General features: G+C 35.6%; 2 protein-coding genes and 1 non-coding gene across 6 annotated transcripts; 1 reads left to right on the top strand and 2 right to left on the bottom strand.

Moving 5' to 3' along the window:
* The first annotated feature begins 4,901 nt into the window (after positions 1–4,901).
* Positions 4,902–7,599, top strand: LOC141702217 (transmembrane ascorbate ferrireductase 1). Its single transcript, XM_074505909.1, has 4 exons — positions 4,902–5,183; positions 6,001–6,049; positions 6,145–6,344; positions 7,053–7,599. Exons 1-4 carry the CDS (start codon positions 5,037–5,039, stop codon positions 7,350–7,352), a joined length of 696 nt encoding a protein of 231 aa, XP_074362010.1. The 5' UTR covers positions 4,902–5,036; the 3' UTR covers positions 7,353–7,599.
* Positions 7,600–8,111: 512 nt separating this feature from the next.
* LOC141702216 (transcription factor MYB17-like) lies at positions 8,112–12,594 on the bottom strand. Of its 4 annotated transcripts, XM_074505906.1 has the most exons (5): positions 12,504–12,571; positions 12,321–12,368; positions 11,158–11,320; positions 9,770–9,899; positions 8,112–9,326 (listed from the first exon to the last, which is right to left on the bottom strand). In XM_074505906.1, the coding sequence occupies exons 3-5, from the start codon at positions 11,294–11,296 to the stop codon at positions 8,663–8,665; spliced, it is 933 nt and encodes a 310-aa protein (XP_074362007.1). In that variant the 5' UTR covers positions 11,297–11,320; positions 12,321–12,368; positions 12,504–12,571; the 3' UTR covers positions 8,112–8,662. The 4 variants fall into 4 exon arrangements, with proteins under 4 accessions (XP_074362007.1, XP_074362009.1, XP_074362006.1 ...); XM_074505908.1 differs by lacking the exon at positions 12,321–12,368 and having other exon boundaries at positions 12,504–12,594; XM_074505905.1 differs by lacking the exon at positions 12,504–12,571 and having other exon boundaries at positions 12,321–12,459.
* Positions 12,595–16,779: 4,185 nt separating this feature from the next.
* Positions 16,780–16,886, bottom strand: LOC141702226 (small nucleolar RNA R71). Its single transcript, XR_012567060.1, has one exon. It is a non-coding gene; the product is annotated as a small nucleolar RNA R71 (small nucleolar RNA).
* Between the last annotated feature and the right edge of the window lie 435 nt (positions 16,887–17,321).

Raw genomic sequence — 17,321 nt, 5'->3', positions numbered from 1 at the left:
TTGCACTTGTGTTATCACAGAAAATAGGATTCCTATCCACTTGTAGACCATAGTCCAACAATTGGTTTTTCATCCACAAAATTTGTGCACAACAACTACCAGCAGCAATACATTCAGCTTCAGCTGTAGAAGTAGAAACTAAATTTTACTTTTTACTGAACCAGGACACAAGCTTGTTTTCTAGAAATTGACAGGTCCTTGTTGTACTTTTTCTGTCTATTTTACAACCTGCATAATCTGCATCTGAATAACCAGTTGGATCAAAACGAGAATCTCTAGGGTACCAAATGCCAAGTTTTGGTGTTTCCTTGAGATATCTGAAAATTCTCTTAATAGCCACTAGGTGAGATTCTCTAGGGTCAGCCTGAAATCTAGCACAAATACAAGTAGCAAATATTATATCTATCCTACTAGCTGTTAAGTACAGAAGTGAGCCAACCATGCCCCTATAACTTGAAATATCCACAGACTTTCCAGTAGTATTTAATTCAAGCTTAGTTGCAGTGGCCATGGGAGTTTTTGCAGATGTGCAATCCATTAGATCAAACTTCTTTAAAAGATCATGAATGTATTTAGTTTGACTAATGAATATTTCATCACTAACTTGCTTAACTTGTAAACCAAGAAAGTAAGTTAATTCTCCCATTATGCTCATTTCATACTTACTTTGCATCAATTTGGCAAACTTTTTGTAAAGTTTTTCATCTATAGAGCCAAATATAATATCATCTACATAAATTTGAACTAGTATACTAGAGCAATTAACATTTCTAAAGAATAAAGTTTTATCCATAGTACCTCTTGTGAAGTGATTTTCCAAAAGGAACTTTGATAAAGTGTCATACCAGGCTCTAGGTGCTTGCTTCAGTCCATAGAGTGCTTTCAAAAGATAGTAGACATGATTTAGGAAATTTGGATCTTCAAAACCAGGATGCTCTGACATAGACTTCCTCCTCTAAATCTCCATTTAGAAAGGCACTCTTGACATCCATTTGATAGACCTTGAAACTGGCATGAGCTGCATAGGCTAAGAAAATTCTGATGGCTTCGAGTCTTGCAACAGGAGCAAAAGTTTCATCAAAATATATTCCTTCTTGTTGACAATAGCCCTTAGCAACCAATCTAGCTTTGTTTCTGACCACTATGCCATTTTCATCCATCTTGTTTCTGAATACCCATTTGGTGTCAATTGGATTCTTTCCTTTAGGCTTAGGTACTAGCTTCCATACTTTATTCCTTTCAAATTGGTTTAGCTCCTCCTGCATAGCTAAAATCCAATCAGGATCCAACAAAGTTTCTTCTACCTTCTTTGATTTATCCTTAGATAGGAAGCTGCTATACAGACATTCTTCTTGAGTTGCTCTCCTTGTTTGAACTCTAGAAGATAAATCACCAATGATGAGCTCAAAGGGGTGATCTTTTGTCCATTTTCTTTGTTGAGGTAGATTAGCTCTAGATGAAGATGCCTCATTGTTGTCTTGATGTGTAACTGAGTTTTGATTATTGGAAACTCCCCCTGAGTTTATGAATCTTTGATTTGAGAAAGGGGAACTTTCTGTAAGTGATCTATTCTGACTTTCAGCTTCTTTTGATGACCTGACGGATGAAGCTGATTGTCTCCCGACGGATGAAGCATTTTGCAACTCGACAGATGTTAAATTTTGTGCTTCATTGGTAGTAGATTTTTCTGCATTATCCTTTGATATTATTTCTTGATCACTTTCATCATCACTGTCATCACTAATCATCTCCACATTATCAAATTTGAGGCTCTCATGGTAATCTCCATCTTGTAGTCCTTCAATCTTCTTATCATCAAACACAACATGTATTGATTCCATAACAATGTTGGTTCTTAGATTGTAGACTCTCTATGCTTTACCAACAGCGTATCCAACAAAAATTCCTTCATCTGTTTTAGCATCAAACTTTCCATTTTGTTCAGTTTGATTTCTCAAGATATAACATTTGCAGCCAAAGACATGAAGAAAATTTAGAGTTGGGTTCTTGTTCTTGAATAATTGGTAGGGTGTCATACACTTTGCTTGATTAACCAAAGAAATATTCTGAGTGTAGCATGCAGTATTTACAGCTTCAGCCCAGAAGTATGTTGGTAACTTTGATTCTTCAAGCATTGTCCTTGCAGTTTCAATAAGTGATCTGTTCTTTCTTTCCACTACTCCATTTTGTTGTGGAGTTCTTGCCGCTGAAAAATCATGCATAATCCCATTCTCTTCACAAAATGCTCTCATAACAATATTCTTGACCTCAGTTCCATTATCACTCCTGATTCTTCTAACTTTAAAATCTGGATGATTATTGACTTGCCTTATGTGATTGATGATGATTTCACTAGTCTCATCTTTAGACTTTAGGAAATATGTCCAAGAGAACTTTGAGAAATCATCTAAAATTACTAGGCAAAATCTTTTTCTTGTGCTCACAGCCGACGGATGAGTATTTGTGTCACTCGACGGATAATCCTTTTGATTATCCGACAGATGACTCTCATCATCCGTCGAGTCCACATCTGTTAGCAATCCTTCAACCAAATTGGATTCCAGATTCTCCTTACTCTTTTTCCAGGCTGCATCACAAAAGGACTCAATACCTTGAACTTTGGTGATTTGAGCATGAACATCTCTAGATGATTTTTACGCCTTAATCACCTCCTGTTCTCGTTCAAGTTGCTTCTTCAAAATCTCTTATTTCTTCAAGGACTCGGTTAATTCCTCCATAGCAATCTTACATTCTATTCTCAATTTCTCAAATTCAATAAACTGAGACTCTAGCACATTATTCCTCTCACTTAAAAACATATTGTTTTCTTTGATTTTAGCATTTTCCTTAGTGAGAGACTTAAGTGTAACACACAAATGATATAGTTCTGTAGATATGTCATTAATTGTATCATTACACCCAGCTTTAGATAAATGAGCTAGGTTAGTGGTGATTACCTGATTACTTGAAGAACTTGTTTCCGTTTCATCAGATTTGGCCATTAGGGCTAGATTTACATAGCTGACATCTTCATCCTCATCTAAACCATATGTTGCCCAGTCATTTTCTTATGTAATAAAATCCCTTTCCTTTTGTTTGAGCAATTCAAAATACTTCTGTTTATAATCCACAGGCTCAAACTCCTTCTTGCCGGAATCTGACTTTCTACACTCACTGGCAAAATGCCCTGCCAAGCCACATTTGAAATATTTGAATTTTGATTTATCCACCATGTTTCTATTTGGCTTAGCTGCTCCAAAGTTCTTCTTGAACTTGAGCTTGGAAAATCTTCTGGAAAGAAATGCAAGATGTTCATCAATATCATCCATATTATCTTGGCTCAAAGAATCTTCATTTTCAGCTACCAGCTCCTTGCCCTTGTTTTCACAGACCTTTGATGTAGACTCAACTGCTTCTACCTTCACCTCTTTCTCTTTCTCCAACTCAGCAACCGGTGCTATGGACCCTCCTTTCTTCCTTCCTTTCTCCATCCTCTCATCTTGCTCTATTTCAAGCTCATAAGTTTTCAGGATGCCATACAGTCTCTCCAGAGTAAACTCCTTATAATCTTGAGAGTTTCTCAATGAGACTGACATTGATTTCCATTCCTTTGGAAGAGATAGAAGGAATTACAAGACATCTTGACTCCATTTCATTTGTGCAGGATTACAAGACATCTTATATTTACATTTAATCAACCTATTCTGCACATTTACTAGGAGTCTACATGATTTATAAGCTACTACAGAATCTTACACAAAGTGGTTTGCAGAAATGTGCTACATGACTTATTGTTTACATAAGCTACTCACCTGATGGATATCAATTAGTCATCCGTCGGGACTAATATTGAATCATCCGTCGGGTGCTACAAAATTCACTAAATTAAATCCACTAAGGTGTTTTGTTAAGCTGATCATCAAGTACACAACATATTCCTAACATAAATAATTGAAACCAACATTTAATTTATTCAAAATTTAAAGTAATAGATTTTTTTTTGATAAAAAGAGAGTATGTGGCTTTTCTAATAATTTTTTTAAAGAAAACTAAAGAAGTTATGTAGCAGACTAATAGTGATATGAAATTTTTTGAGTAAGAGGTGTTCGATTCTTAGTTATACAGCAATATACCTATTTTTAATAAAAAATATGTGAGAAGAATATTTTTATAATTTGTCAATATAAAAGGGCAAAATTGTAATTTGACAGCCATTATAATAGCTTCAAGGAGATTGTTGATATTTTACATACAGACATATGAAATTCTTTGTCTATAAGAGTAAGTCCAATGCAATGCTATCTTTGATACTATTACTATATTATAGCACCAATTGCAAAATATTCAACTCCAAAGGGGTGTCATATTTAGATGCAAATATGCATCCTTGGTTTTATATTTGAAATCAAGGATACATATATGCGTACTTGTCACATCATCTATTAGTACAAATTGAGGGGAAAAGTTAAATAATTATTATCTTGTACGTCTTAAAGTATCAAAACAATATTAAATTAAGTAGAAGTTAAAATATTTATGAAATTTTGAAACTAGTTATGAAACTAGCATTGGAGTGCAACTTTTATTTTAGCATCAAAAACTACTTTTTGGTTTCAAATTGTAACAATAGCTACATCTATTTTAATATCATCATTGGACTTACCCTACTGTTTATATTTTATTAATTGTATATACTCCAGAAAAATATTAAATTCGACCATAAATATACGGCATGAGCTATGAATCTGGCTGAAAAAATAGGTAATCGTACATGAATTGTGTTTTACACCAACTGGTCAAGTCCGAGCGGCTAAAAAAGAGACACGAAACAGCAGAGACGTGGGGGCACATTTATCCAATCACAGCACGCCACGTCACAAATCCCTAACAAGATTGTGGAAGACACAGAGCAAGCCTGCAAACATTATCGGATTATTATCCAATGATTTAACCAGTTCGAAACACATAATAACTAACTATATATATGTCTGTATAAAAACACAAAACACAGGAACAAGAAACAAAGAGGAGAAAATATGGGGGGAATCGAACTGAAAGCACTGCCAGTGTCATTTGCAACGCACGTGGTGGGTGCAATCGCAGCTGTGATGGTTCTTGTTTGGTCTATACACTTCCGAGGAGGCTTAGTCTGGGAATCTGAAAATAAGAATCTCATCTTTAATGTAATTTTCCTAGCCACCCCTCTTTTTTCACTTTAGGCTCGTGAGAACAATTGTTCTGCACTCTTAAAATTTTACAAAACGACATTAATTAAAAGTGGACAACAATTATATCACACGAAAAAACACTACTGTTCATGTATATAAATTTGTATTAGTTTTATCTTGTTATATGTATCTGGATTTTTAACTATATGCTCTTGAAATTGATTTCGCTTGTTAATGAATTATTAGTTGATCTTTGTTTGCTGTGTGTTCATCATGTTGTTTGATTTAGATATTGCAAGTTCTTATGTGCTTTATAGTCTAGGTAGGGTTATCTTGTTAAGGATACTTGGGAAAACATTTTAGCTAATCTCTGTATTCTATATTTGTTGGCTCTTTTACTTCACTGTTGCGACTTTATTTGCTAAAATTTTAACACACGACTACTGATAATTTTGCGGAATTTTGTGGTAATATTGATCGTGAGGTAGAAAGCTTAGCTATGTTATTTAAATGAAAAACTTGACTTACAGAAAAATCTAAGGTTGTAATTATGTGATGGATCAAGTAGATGGTTTTACTTTCCTAACTGGACAGCACTTACTAGCCCGGTTTTTCATATTTGCCTTTTGAATGAGACAGCACTTGTTAACCAGGGTTCCAAACCTCCACTTTTAAACTTAACAAGGTCAAAAATAAGGACAATGTGCTTTGGCCTAAAGATTTTAGTGAATTATGCATATCTGTTGTCAGTTGTTGGATTCTATCCTTAATTTTCGCACAGCAGGCAACAGTGTTGTTATCTATTCACAATTTCTTTTCATCCTTTTTGCAGCTTCATCCTGTTTTGCTTTTAATTGGCTTGATTATCATTGGCGGTGAAGGTAAGTAATTTATCTTTTCAACATATATTTGGTAGTACCATTATAGTTTGAGTAGCTGATAATCTGACGTTTTTCTTATTGTTTCTTGAATTTAGCAATCATAAGCTACAAATCTCTCCCCCTAAAGAAGAAAGAGAAGAAATTGATACATCTAGTTTTGCATGGTATCGCTCTGATACTAGCCATATTTGGTGTTTACATGGCCTTCAAATTTCATAATGAGAGTAATATCGCCAATCTATACAGTTTACATTCCTGGATCGGGATCGGGGTTGTAGTCCTCTATGCCATACAGGTACTTCTCCCCTTGTCTTTCCTACCATGAGTTTTTTTCATAATATACAATATACTCGTCATAGCAATTTCATACTTTCAATATAGAAATATATGCTTGTTCTTGTTATGGTACTTGGCTATCTGAAATAAAGCAGCATTGCCTGCAACTCATCATGTCATGTCAAACTAGGCATATTGCTTTCGGACTCTTTTATATTTGCTTTAAATAATATGCAATGGTGTACCCAGTGTGGGCGAAGGGCTACAAACAGTGCTGAAATTTCAAAATTTTGGTACTAATATAGTTAATTCTAACCTTTACACATGTTATATCCTAGCCTGGCAAGACAACCTTCGAACACCAGTGTGTGGGTGTTGGGGGAGCTTAACAGAATGTATCCGTCTAGAATTATATTTTGCCCCTGAATTTATAGAATGTAGTTGGATTGAATTTTCATTTGACCTATTAATATGTTATGTCCTGGATCAGCTTGTATGAAAGAACTCGTATATGGAGGACTTCGAAGCTTGCTAAAGTCACATTGTTTTTCCCTGAATTTTAAAATTTTAGCCATCTTGTTTTCTAGTTTTTATTTTTTTACTTGCCAAGCGCCCAGGGGTCTTCCTCTAATACAATAGCCTAGCTGCTAATTCTTAAAATCTATTGGACTTGAATCTGATGGACAATTTTTACACCACTTAATTCGTAATTATGAGCGGTTTGCAGTGGACATATGGTTTTGTGGTATTCTTCTATCCTGGTGGTACGCCTCTGATCAGGAAGGAGTCGCTCCCATGGCACATTCTATTTGGGCTATTTTTGTACATCCTGGCTGTTGGCACTGCCACTCTAGGGTTTCTTGAAAAGCTTACATTCCTTGAGAACTCTGGGATTGCGAAGTATGGTTCAGAGGCGTTCCTTGTCAACTTTACAGCTATCGCCACCATTTTGTTCGGAACCTTGGTAGTGTTGACAGCTCTATCCCAAGGCCCTGGCGAGGACGAATACAGCTACACAGCTATATAAATGTAATAGTCATTACTTATATGTGGACACCGGACACATATCTTGCTGAAGTTGGAATTGTACCCATGAACCAGAACTTCTGTAGCTTGTATTGGTATTGGCCTACCACGTGTAAAGTTATTTATAGTTATTGAGCACGCCGTTGCACAAGTGTTAGCAAAATTCTAATTGCCTGCATCTGTATGGTATGGACTTAAAATTATGTGTGCATTGGAAATGAAGAATACAGAATGTATTTTAGTCATCACTTAACTTACTATGTTGGCTCCTTTCATGCCCAGCTGTTTTAAGTGTAGTCGAAGTTGCAAATAATCCACTATATTTTTGTTACAACCCTGAAGTTGATTATCGAGCAGCTATCGCAACAGGTATATGCCTCTTATCCACCATAAATCGGTCACAAACCTTAAGTTATTTTTTGGGTATCTATTGGTATAACTTAGCTATGACACGCTGTGGCCCATTTAAAAACACTGAAATAAAGAATTTATAAGTGACTCACTTAGTGTTCTTCTGCAGACGTAAACTTCACAATTTTGTTATATGAAATAATAATACTTGGAAAAGGTGAGCCTATTAAGATGAATACGAATACGGAACTATTGAAGCACAAATTTGATATTATATTCTTTCTTTATTATAGAAAACTCTGATTTACTCTATAATTTTGATAAATGATGATTATTACAAATGTAAAATCCATTGAAGCAAGATGGATTTCTCATGTTGAACTGGATCATGAGAGAACAGCAAGAAAGCTACCATAGAAGGCAAATATGGCCTTTTAAAAGATAGAGTAACAGCCTTCATCATTCATTTCTTTGAGGAGGAGCTTTAATTCGTTTTTTCAATTCAGTGTTAGTTTTTTAAACTGAATTGGAGTGTTTCGACACTATTTCTAACCACGACTAAATCCCTTTTTAAAAGATCAGAGACGCAGAGATGTATAATAAGCAGAAGAAGTTGGAGAAGGCTGCATCAGTATAAAAACTGAAAAACAGAGTCACTTCTGTTTCTGTAGCAGCAGAAGAAAAAAAGAGAGAGGCAATGATAGCATCCAAACAGGGGAACATAAATGCTCCTAGGAACAAGCCCTAATTGTCTTTGATCATTGTATTAGAATGCAAGATAACAAAAAGGGCTAGTTACTGTATATATCAAACACCAAACTTGCAAACCATTACAGGGTTCTAAAGTTCTAACTTGGAGATATGTCTAGCTTGTAAAGTTAGCATGCAAAATTAAACCCAGTTTGTGAAGGATCTCATGACAGCTAGGCCGCAACTAAGCCAGCAACTAAACTTACCCTCTCACATAAGATTTTTGAGGTAAAGGGAGACATCAGATGTGTCCTCTTGAAGAAAATCCATATAGTTTCCCCCTGGTATGTCCAACAGCAGGTCCAGTTCCGCGTCGGAGCAACTATCGAGTTCATATGAATTTGAGGAAATTGATCCGACCTTGTCTTTTTCTTTATCTGGTGTGACAAGTAACATCTCCTTTTCATTGTCAGCCATGTCACCCAAGGTAAGGGCTGCACCTGCACCTTCGGCCTGATTAGTGATTACCGAGTCTGATTCAACTATTGATGGTGAGGTCATCTCCTGCTTTGGCTCTTGGAATGTCATTTCTGCTTCTTTCTTTATGTTTTTAAATGATTCTCCTACTTCCGAGTTCCATAATTTTATAAAGTAATCAGAATGCGGTTCAACTTTTGGAGAGGGGCAGGCCAGTGACGAAGTTAAGGAAAACCGAGTCTCAGCCTCGACTCTGGCACTTTCCCACTGCACCATGTGGCTAGTTGATGGGGACTCAGTTTTAACTTCCATTGCTTTGGAGAAACTGAATAATGGTTGGCCAGTTGGAAGGTTTGTCTTCTGTGTCTTGTGTAGCTTCTTCCTTAGATGGGTGTTCCAGAAATTTTTTATCTCATTGTCTGTCCTTCCTTCCAAATGGGATGCTATAGAAGCCCACCTGAAAATATTCTCTGTGGCTTAAGTTTGTGCAAAAGTAAGTGTTCAGGATATCATATCAAACATATTCAATACTTGGAACAACTTGCAAGTGCTAAATTTTTAGTCATTAACACTACTACTTAGCATGAACTAGCGAAATCCTTACTGATTTAAATTTATTCAACGAGTGAAAGAATATATAGGTTTTTACATTCACAAATAAACAAAAACTATGTAAATGTGATAGGTTAATACCAGATTACCAGTTATCCACTATACATATATACTTTATCAGGTACTACAGAAACTGAATACCCTAAAGTCAGTATCGATCACATATTGTGAATAAAACATATCCAGTACCAAATGCTACTACAATATTAAACATGATCACACTCTTCAAATATTTTTTATTGTCCTGGTATAAGGAATCCAAAGAAAGAAAACGAAGCAAGCAATTACCTGTTACCGAGTTCTCCATGCAACTGGATGATAATATTCTCTTCTTCGGGAGTGAATGGACCTCGCTTAATGTCAGACCTTAGATAGTTTGTCCAACGAAGCCGGCAGCTTTTCCCACAGCGACGGAGTCCTGGTTCAAGTTTCAGATTAGAAAACTGTAAGCCGACTATTACCTTCCTAACGATGGTAACATAGATGATCTATGATGCAAGTAAAGTAGGAGGATACACATTAGCAAATAGAATGAGAACACACCAACTAAAACCTACGGTGGCACCAAAACAAACTCTCATCTTTGGGGGTTCAAAGCTAACAGAATTTTGGTGTACAAAAACAATGTACTACCATCAAGTATTCTCTTTGTCATCCTACTTGATTGATACAAAATGGCTACTGCCTACTGGTTATCTGTTGGGTCATGCCCATCGTGTGGTGCCTACTGGAAAAAATATTGATTACATATTAAATATGCATAAGAGGCCAAACTTGATGGTAAGTATGGTGTCGCGTGATGTATAAATATTTAAGCACAAAAAATTAATATCAGAAGAATACAAATACAACAAAAACGACTTGTAGCCACGCTGCTTCAAAGATTGCAGTAGATAAACAAGCATTATAGAATATGACTTAAGAGGAACAAAACAAATGTGTTAGTTTCCTGGTTGTATTAAATATCATCTGCAACTCCCACAAGGAAGAAGAAACTTATGAAAATACCACACATTTGAGAACTGTTTAACACATATCACATGATGCAGGATGTTTTGTAGATGGGAATAAATTATCACAAAAGTTGAAATTTTTTGTCTTTGGAAATATTGAAGAAATATAAAGGATATTGTGCTGCTGAAACCATATAATAACCAACAAAAACCAGATGTGGATATATCATGAAGAGTTATAGAGAAGAGGTTACATGGTAGATATAGAACTTTAAACTTATAGCAGTGTCAAAGATCACAAGTCGGATTTTGTATTCTTCGAACAACTATTTTGTCTGTTACTAGTTCAAGCGTATGACTTTGGAGAAAAAAGCAAATAAAGTATTTGACTTTGAAAAAATTAGCACATCAAGTGTGTATGAGTTTGGAAGAAAAAGCAAACATGTTATACGTCATTCCTCTTAGCAACGTTTTGTCTAATATCATCTGTAACTCCTACAATAAAGAAGAAACAATCTTAGAAAATACATAGTTCCAAAGAGCTTAACACTATCTCTCATGAAACGGTAATCGAAACCGGATATTCCATTGACTACAGTAAATTATCAAACAAGTAGAATATACAGGTCCTCCCTTGACAAAAAAATATCATCAGACATAGAAAACATCGGTCCTTAAGCAATCTTTAAACAAACTACAGAACATGAAACTCTACACAGTTACCTGCATTTTTGGGAACAGAACGCCAAGTACCATGGCCATTTTTTGCGATATAATCAACAAGAATCTTGTCCTCTTCGGGAGTCCAAGCACCTTTCCTTACTCCATTGTCACAACAAGGCTGTCTTCCCATTCTTCTCATTCAAAATTACCTAACTAAATCAAACTGCCAAATAAAAACTATCACTCGGCATAAAACAAAGTAAGACTGAACAGGGAGAAGTGACATTGCTGATAGGCTAAATCCAGTATTCAATTAACATGCCAGGTTTAGATATAAATGCTTCTGGATTACATTTACAATAAATATAGAAAAAAGTAGTCATAGTATCTGACATTGGAATACTTAAGGACCATATAAATGACTTCTCCTTCCATATCTGACTTCTTATATGTGTATTTAGTTTTTGTACTACAAGCAGTGTTTGCACCAGACTTTAATGTATCAAGAGACCACAGTTCAGAGCTTAAATGCAGATTTTTAAGACAGGTTCACTTATATCATGAAAAACCATCTTAGCCTAACATTATTCCAACAAAATAACTTCCATAAAAACTCCTAAAAGTTGTATGGATTTACAATATTAATTAAATTATGTACATGGCAACTCATAACATTGTGAATTCTAAAATTTAATGAATAAGTCCCAACACACACACACACTGAAATATTCAAGATTTGGGTACCTGGCTGGGAATATATTTCTAGAAGTTACTTATTTTATTGCACAAGTACAAAACTTTTGTAGCCTGGGCCACATGTGGATTTGCCATTTCCCAATATTACACTATACCACACCAAAAAAGAAAGAAAAAGATGAAGAAAGACCTGATCAAGCAAGCAGCATCCAGCAAGAAAAATGAGTAAATGCAAATAAAACATTTTCTAATTAAAATCTCTCCGTTCCATAAATATATATATATACAAACACATGAATGGTAACACCAAACCAAACAAAGAGTATAAGGACGAGAAGGGTAAAATATACGCAGACTCTCGTGAAAAAATTATTTCAGCATATCCACATTTGAACACATAAATATTGTAAGACTCTAACCTGGTACAGTCATTGTTTTGCTTGTGGAACATTATAAATACACAAAGGGGTGCTATATATACATAAACCAAGGGAAAATAAAAATAAATAAAGTAAGGGGAGCTTTACCAGAAAACAAAGAATTGGGAATATTACAAAACATTGATAGTGAAGATGCTGAAAGAACAGTAGTAGTACTAGTCAAGCTATAAAAATAACATAAAGATGTGACATAATTTTATGATCAAAATGGTGTTGGTAGTAGTACATATATTAGTGTGTGTCTGTGTTTGTGTGTGTGTGTGTTTTTACCTTTTCTCTCTCTTTCTCTTTGCGTTTAGGAGAGAAATGGCTGCCCAAAGTAAGGGCTACTTGGGGAGTTGGAGTTGTAGTGTTCTTTCACTTGTGCACTCAAAGAAAGACAAAAGGTGTGACCCCCTGGCCCCCTCTATTTTTTAATATTATTTTATTACATTACAGTATAACTATTATTTTATCATTACGGTATTACCACAAATTCTAGCTCCGGACATATTTGCCACATTTGAAGATAAAGTTCATTTTTTTTACGGTCACTCAAAATCTTTTAAAAATTTCACCCCAGAGATCCAGAAGTAGCGGCATTACGGGGTTTATAATTTTCTTTTCTTTTTCTCCCGGTTTGTAACTTGTGTTTATTGTTTTTCAAGTACAAAAAAATAATCCTCTAGAGGTCATGTTTTGAGATGTAATATTAAATTGAAAAAAAATTATTTCGGTTTTTTTTGTTGGTGAGTCATGCAAATCTATTTTTAGTGCATATTTTTTATTTTAAATAAAAAGTTGTAAATATATGACTTTCGTGGATTCGAAAAGGGTGCCATGCGAGTCGAGTGTGCATTTGTTACGTGAGGGCATGTTTTACAACGTTCATATTTAATTCCCAAAAAATTATTCTGGTTTAATTCTTTTTCTGTTGACGAGCAATGTAAACATTTTTGTAGTATGTATTTTTTATTTTTTTTGTATGATTTTAAATGCTTGGAAAAGTGTATCACGAGGGAATATATTTTTTCTTGACGAGGCCTCATAATCAAGAATTTTAGAAGTGCAGTGGTACATAATTTATAAAAATGTTCTTTGTTTGATGTAGACGTACATTTAGTGTGTTGTGAGCATTAAAAATAAAAGTAATTTCAAAAAAGATAGAAAACGTAGCAATTTGTATTGTCTGAAAATGGAACTGCAAGTGTGTGAAATAGTTCATCCATAAATTAAAAATGGAACTATAAAATGGGAAGGACATTCGTGAAACTGTTGAAAGTAGTAATAAAACATGAAAAAGAAGGAAAACATTTAAGTCAAATTTGTTCATCAAACATGTAATCATCGAAAATGTAATCCTCATTTTGTAATAATATGTGTTGTTCTGCTTCCGTAAGCTCTCTACCAGAAGCAGGAACTGAATCTTGTGCTAGTTCAAACATATAATAACGACTCATACGCAACAACATTCGGTTATTTTTCCTCCGAATACGAGTCACAGCTTTAATTACTTTTCGCCTAAATTTAGATTAAGGAAGATTTTCTTCAGGGCGAGGATATATGGATAGGGAACGACGAAGCGGAACCCTTACACTCATCGCAATCAGATCATGTGTAAAACTTTCAGATTCTTCACGTCGAAATGCCCATTTTCGGCGTACACTGGCAAAGTACTCCACTGGACTGCTTACCCAAAGACTACGATAATCGTCATCTCTTTCTCGTAGCAACCACTTGTGATTTGTGGACGATGACATTGTAGTACTGTTTGGATAAAATATGTGTGATGGTATAAAATTTATATAGTGTAAGTAGTTGGGTGATAATGAAAAGTTAATAAGCCTAACAGTTGTGGATGAGAAAAGTAATGAAGATGTATAGGCTGTTAAATTTGTTGATGTACGTGTCATTATTGCCAACAATGTGAAATGTGACAATAATTCATAGACCCTTATCCCGTGAGTACACAGTAGAAACCACATGCAAGCAATTTCAATAATTTTACGATAAAATACTAAAAAAGGTCCATGTGGAAGGACATATGAAAAACAACAATGACAAGTCAAATCATATTAACGAAATACAAAGGAAAATAGAACTATTTGACAAAAGTTTTTACTTTTTGCAGATGAAATGAAATAAAGTCATTGCATTTACTTGTATCAGTGTCAAGTCATTTCGTGTTTTTATGATATATAGATGAAAGCCTGAAATTAGGCCAGAAGTCACATGTAAACTTATCCCATTAATATTTTGAATCTCCTATTACAACCACATGTTTGACTTATAAATATATCCTTCTATGTAACCCAAAACCACAACAATCTCTCATGTTGAAGCAAAATCTTAGAAATGGATAAGGGGAAAAGAATTGCAACCTCTACAACACTGTTCTCAGGTACGCGTCCAAAGAAGCAAAATGAAGTTTCTAAGAAGAAATTAATTGAAGAAGAAAAGGCTAAGAAGCGAGCTGCGTACTGTTGAGTGGAATTTATGACACTTTATAATGCTCTATTAAGCTTTGAATGGATGCATTTGTACTCAAGTTGTTAAGTGTTTTAACATGTTTTCGAGTGCTTTTGCATTTCAGGCATTATCTCGGTAATTAGGTGCATTAACATTATTTTGGTGCTAAGTTGGTGTCAAGGTGGTGTTGGAATAAAAACTCGTTGAAAGCCGGCTCGAAGCTGCAAGAAAAATAAAGAAGTCAGTCTTGGCAGAAGCCCAGCGCGCCCGCGCTGATCAAGCGCGCGGTCGCGCCGAAGTACAGAATGCCAGCGCGGCCGCGCGTTTGACGGGATGCAGAATTCTGATTATATTCTAATTCGAATTGGGAGACTTCTATGCTGCATGGGGATGCTATATAAACAACTCTAGGTCGTTTTTAATAAGTAATCAAGTCAGAGACATATCAAGGAGAGCGTAAAAAGACCGATTTAGCACGATTCAACGAAGACGAAGAAGATCTTGTTTTTACTTGTGAACCTTTGTTTTAAGTTGTATTTGGATGCTAGTTTTCTTATTTGTGAACCTTAATCTTATTTTTTACTTGGTTTTATTTATGTGTTATAAAGACTACGTTTTATATACCATGCTTTCATCGGAACCTACATTGATGATGAGTCCGATTATGGGCTAATCGTTATAGTGGGGTTCTAGCGGATTTATTTATGGATTTCCTTAGTTGAATTGTTTGATGCCTTAGTATGTGGTGATTGTATGATATCCTAGTATTGGTTGTGCGTATTCGTCTTATGAGCGACGCGAACTTATAAGATAGTGTGTTAATTCTTAATGAAGTGAAAGTGAATTTAAGGATTTAGAACTTACCATGCTAGTATAGGTTCATGTATTCGATATGCATGATTCGTAGGTAATTTTAACCATCTTACTTGCCCTGTGTAATCAAGATAGATACTTGTGCTTAAATCGTCGTGTTGTCAAATTCTATAGACATATAGGGTCTCAATATAATTGGTGTCTATTCAACTTCTATCTCTTTTGTTGATGTCTGGTAGTATGGTACTCGTGCAATGAACGTTGGCGTTTATCAGTTTCGTGTTGTCTAATTAGTGTCATCACCATTGCATGCTAAGGTTATGAACAATAAGGCTATTGAATGAAGTATTTAATGAAGTTAGAATCCCGTGTTTGTCATATATATTAATTCAATCAATCTTATTCCTGTAGTTATAATCATTAGTTAATTCTTAGTTATAAACAACCTCAATTTATCATCGTCTTAGCATTGAATAATAACCATACGTTGTTGCTTAAGTGCGTGAATTAATTAGTTAATCAATACAGTCTCTGTGGGAATAAACTAGAAAAGATTCTATACTACTTGCGAACTCGTATACTTGCGTGTATTATTAGCGCGTGTTAGCGACTAACAAGTTTTTGGCGCCGCTGCCGGGGACTGCAGTGTTAATTGATAGTTTATGTGCTTTCCATCAGTGGTCGTTAAAGTTCGTTGACTCGGACATTGTTACTTATCTATTTCCTTGTCTTATTTCAGGTACTCTAGCGAGGGTGTATGCAGACGCGTTCGCGTACTCGTAAGAGAACACTGGATAAAGCCGAGGAAGAAGTTGTGGTAATTCGTAAGGAAGTTTTTGTGGAAGAAAAGAAGGTAGAGGAAAAAGAGAAAGTCGAAGAACCTTTTGTAGTAGCGATGGGAGATCAAGCAGAAAATCCGAAGGCTTTGATGGACTATTCTCAGCCTAAGATTAATGACATTCAGTCAAGCATCATCAGACCGGCCATCAGGGCTAATACTTTTGAGATCAAGTCAAGCACGATTTAGATGATACAGAACTCAGTTCAGTTTGGGGGTTCTCCTACGGAAAAACCCAACATGCACATCAGGGATTTCATCGAGATCTGTGACACTTTCAAATTCAATGATGTGACTGAAGACGATATCAAGCTATGCCTTTTCCCATTCTCTTTGAGGGACAAGGCTAAGTGCAGGTTATACTCTCTACCAGCAGGATCTATCACCACTTGGAAGGATCTCGCGCAAAAGTTTCTCACTAAATTCTTCCCCATGGCGAAGACTGCTGCAATCAGGAATGCTCTTACCCAGTTTGCTCAGCAAACTGGGAAATCTCTGTGTGAGGCTTGGGATCGATATAAGGAGATGCTAAGGAAGTGCCCACATCATGGTATGCCTGATTGGATGATTATTAATTATTTCTACAATAGATTGTGTGCTACTTCTAGACCCATACTTGATGCAGCATCAGGAGGAGCTTTGTGGGATAAGAGCTACGATGAAGCTTATGAACTTATTGAACTGATGGCTACTAACGAGTACCGAAATCCTTCCCAGAGACTGACTCAGGGGAAAGTCACTGGAATTCTGGAGTGGGATGCAACAACTGCTATCGCTGCCCAACTTAAGGCTTTAACAATGAAGGTGGACACTTTGGCTAATTATGGACTTAATCAAATCGCCAGTGTCTGTGAACTTTGTGCTGGTGCCCATGAGACTGATCAGTGTGCAATTTCTAGTGAATCAACTCAGTTCATGAGCAATTTCCAGCGATCGCAGCAACCAGTGCCAACCATCTATCATCCTAACAACCGCAATCATCCTAATTT

The sequence above is a fragment of the Apium graveolens genome, unplaced genomic scaffold (genome assembly GCF_009905375.1).
Source record: "Apium graveolens cultivar Ventura unplaced genomic scaffold, ASM990537v1 ctg4796, whole genome shotgun sequence".
Classification (NCBI taxonomy): domain Eukaryota; kingdom Viridiplantae; phylum Streptophyta; class Magnoliopsida; order Apiales; family Apiaceae; genus Apium; species Apium graveolens.
This window is presented reverse-complemented; position numbering and strand designations above follow the sequence as displayed.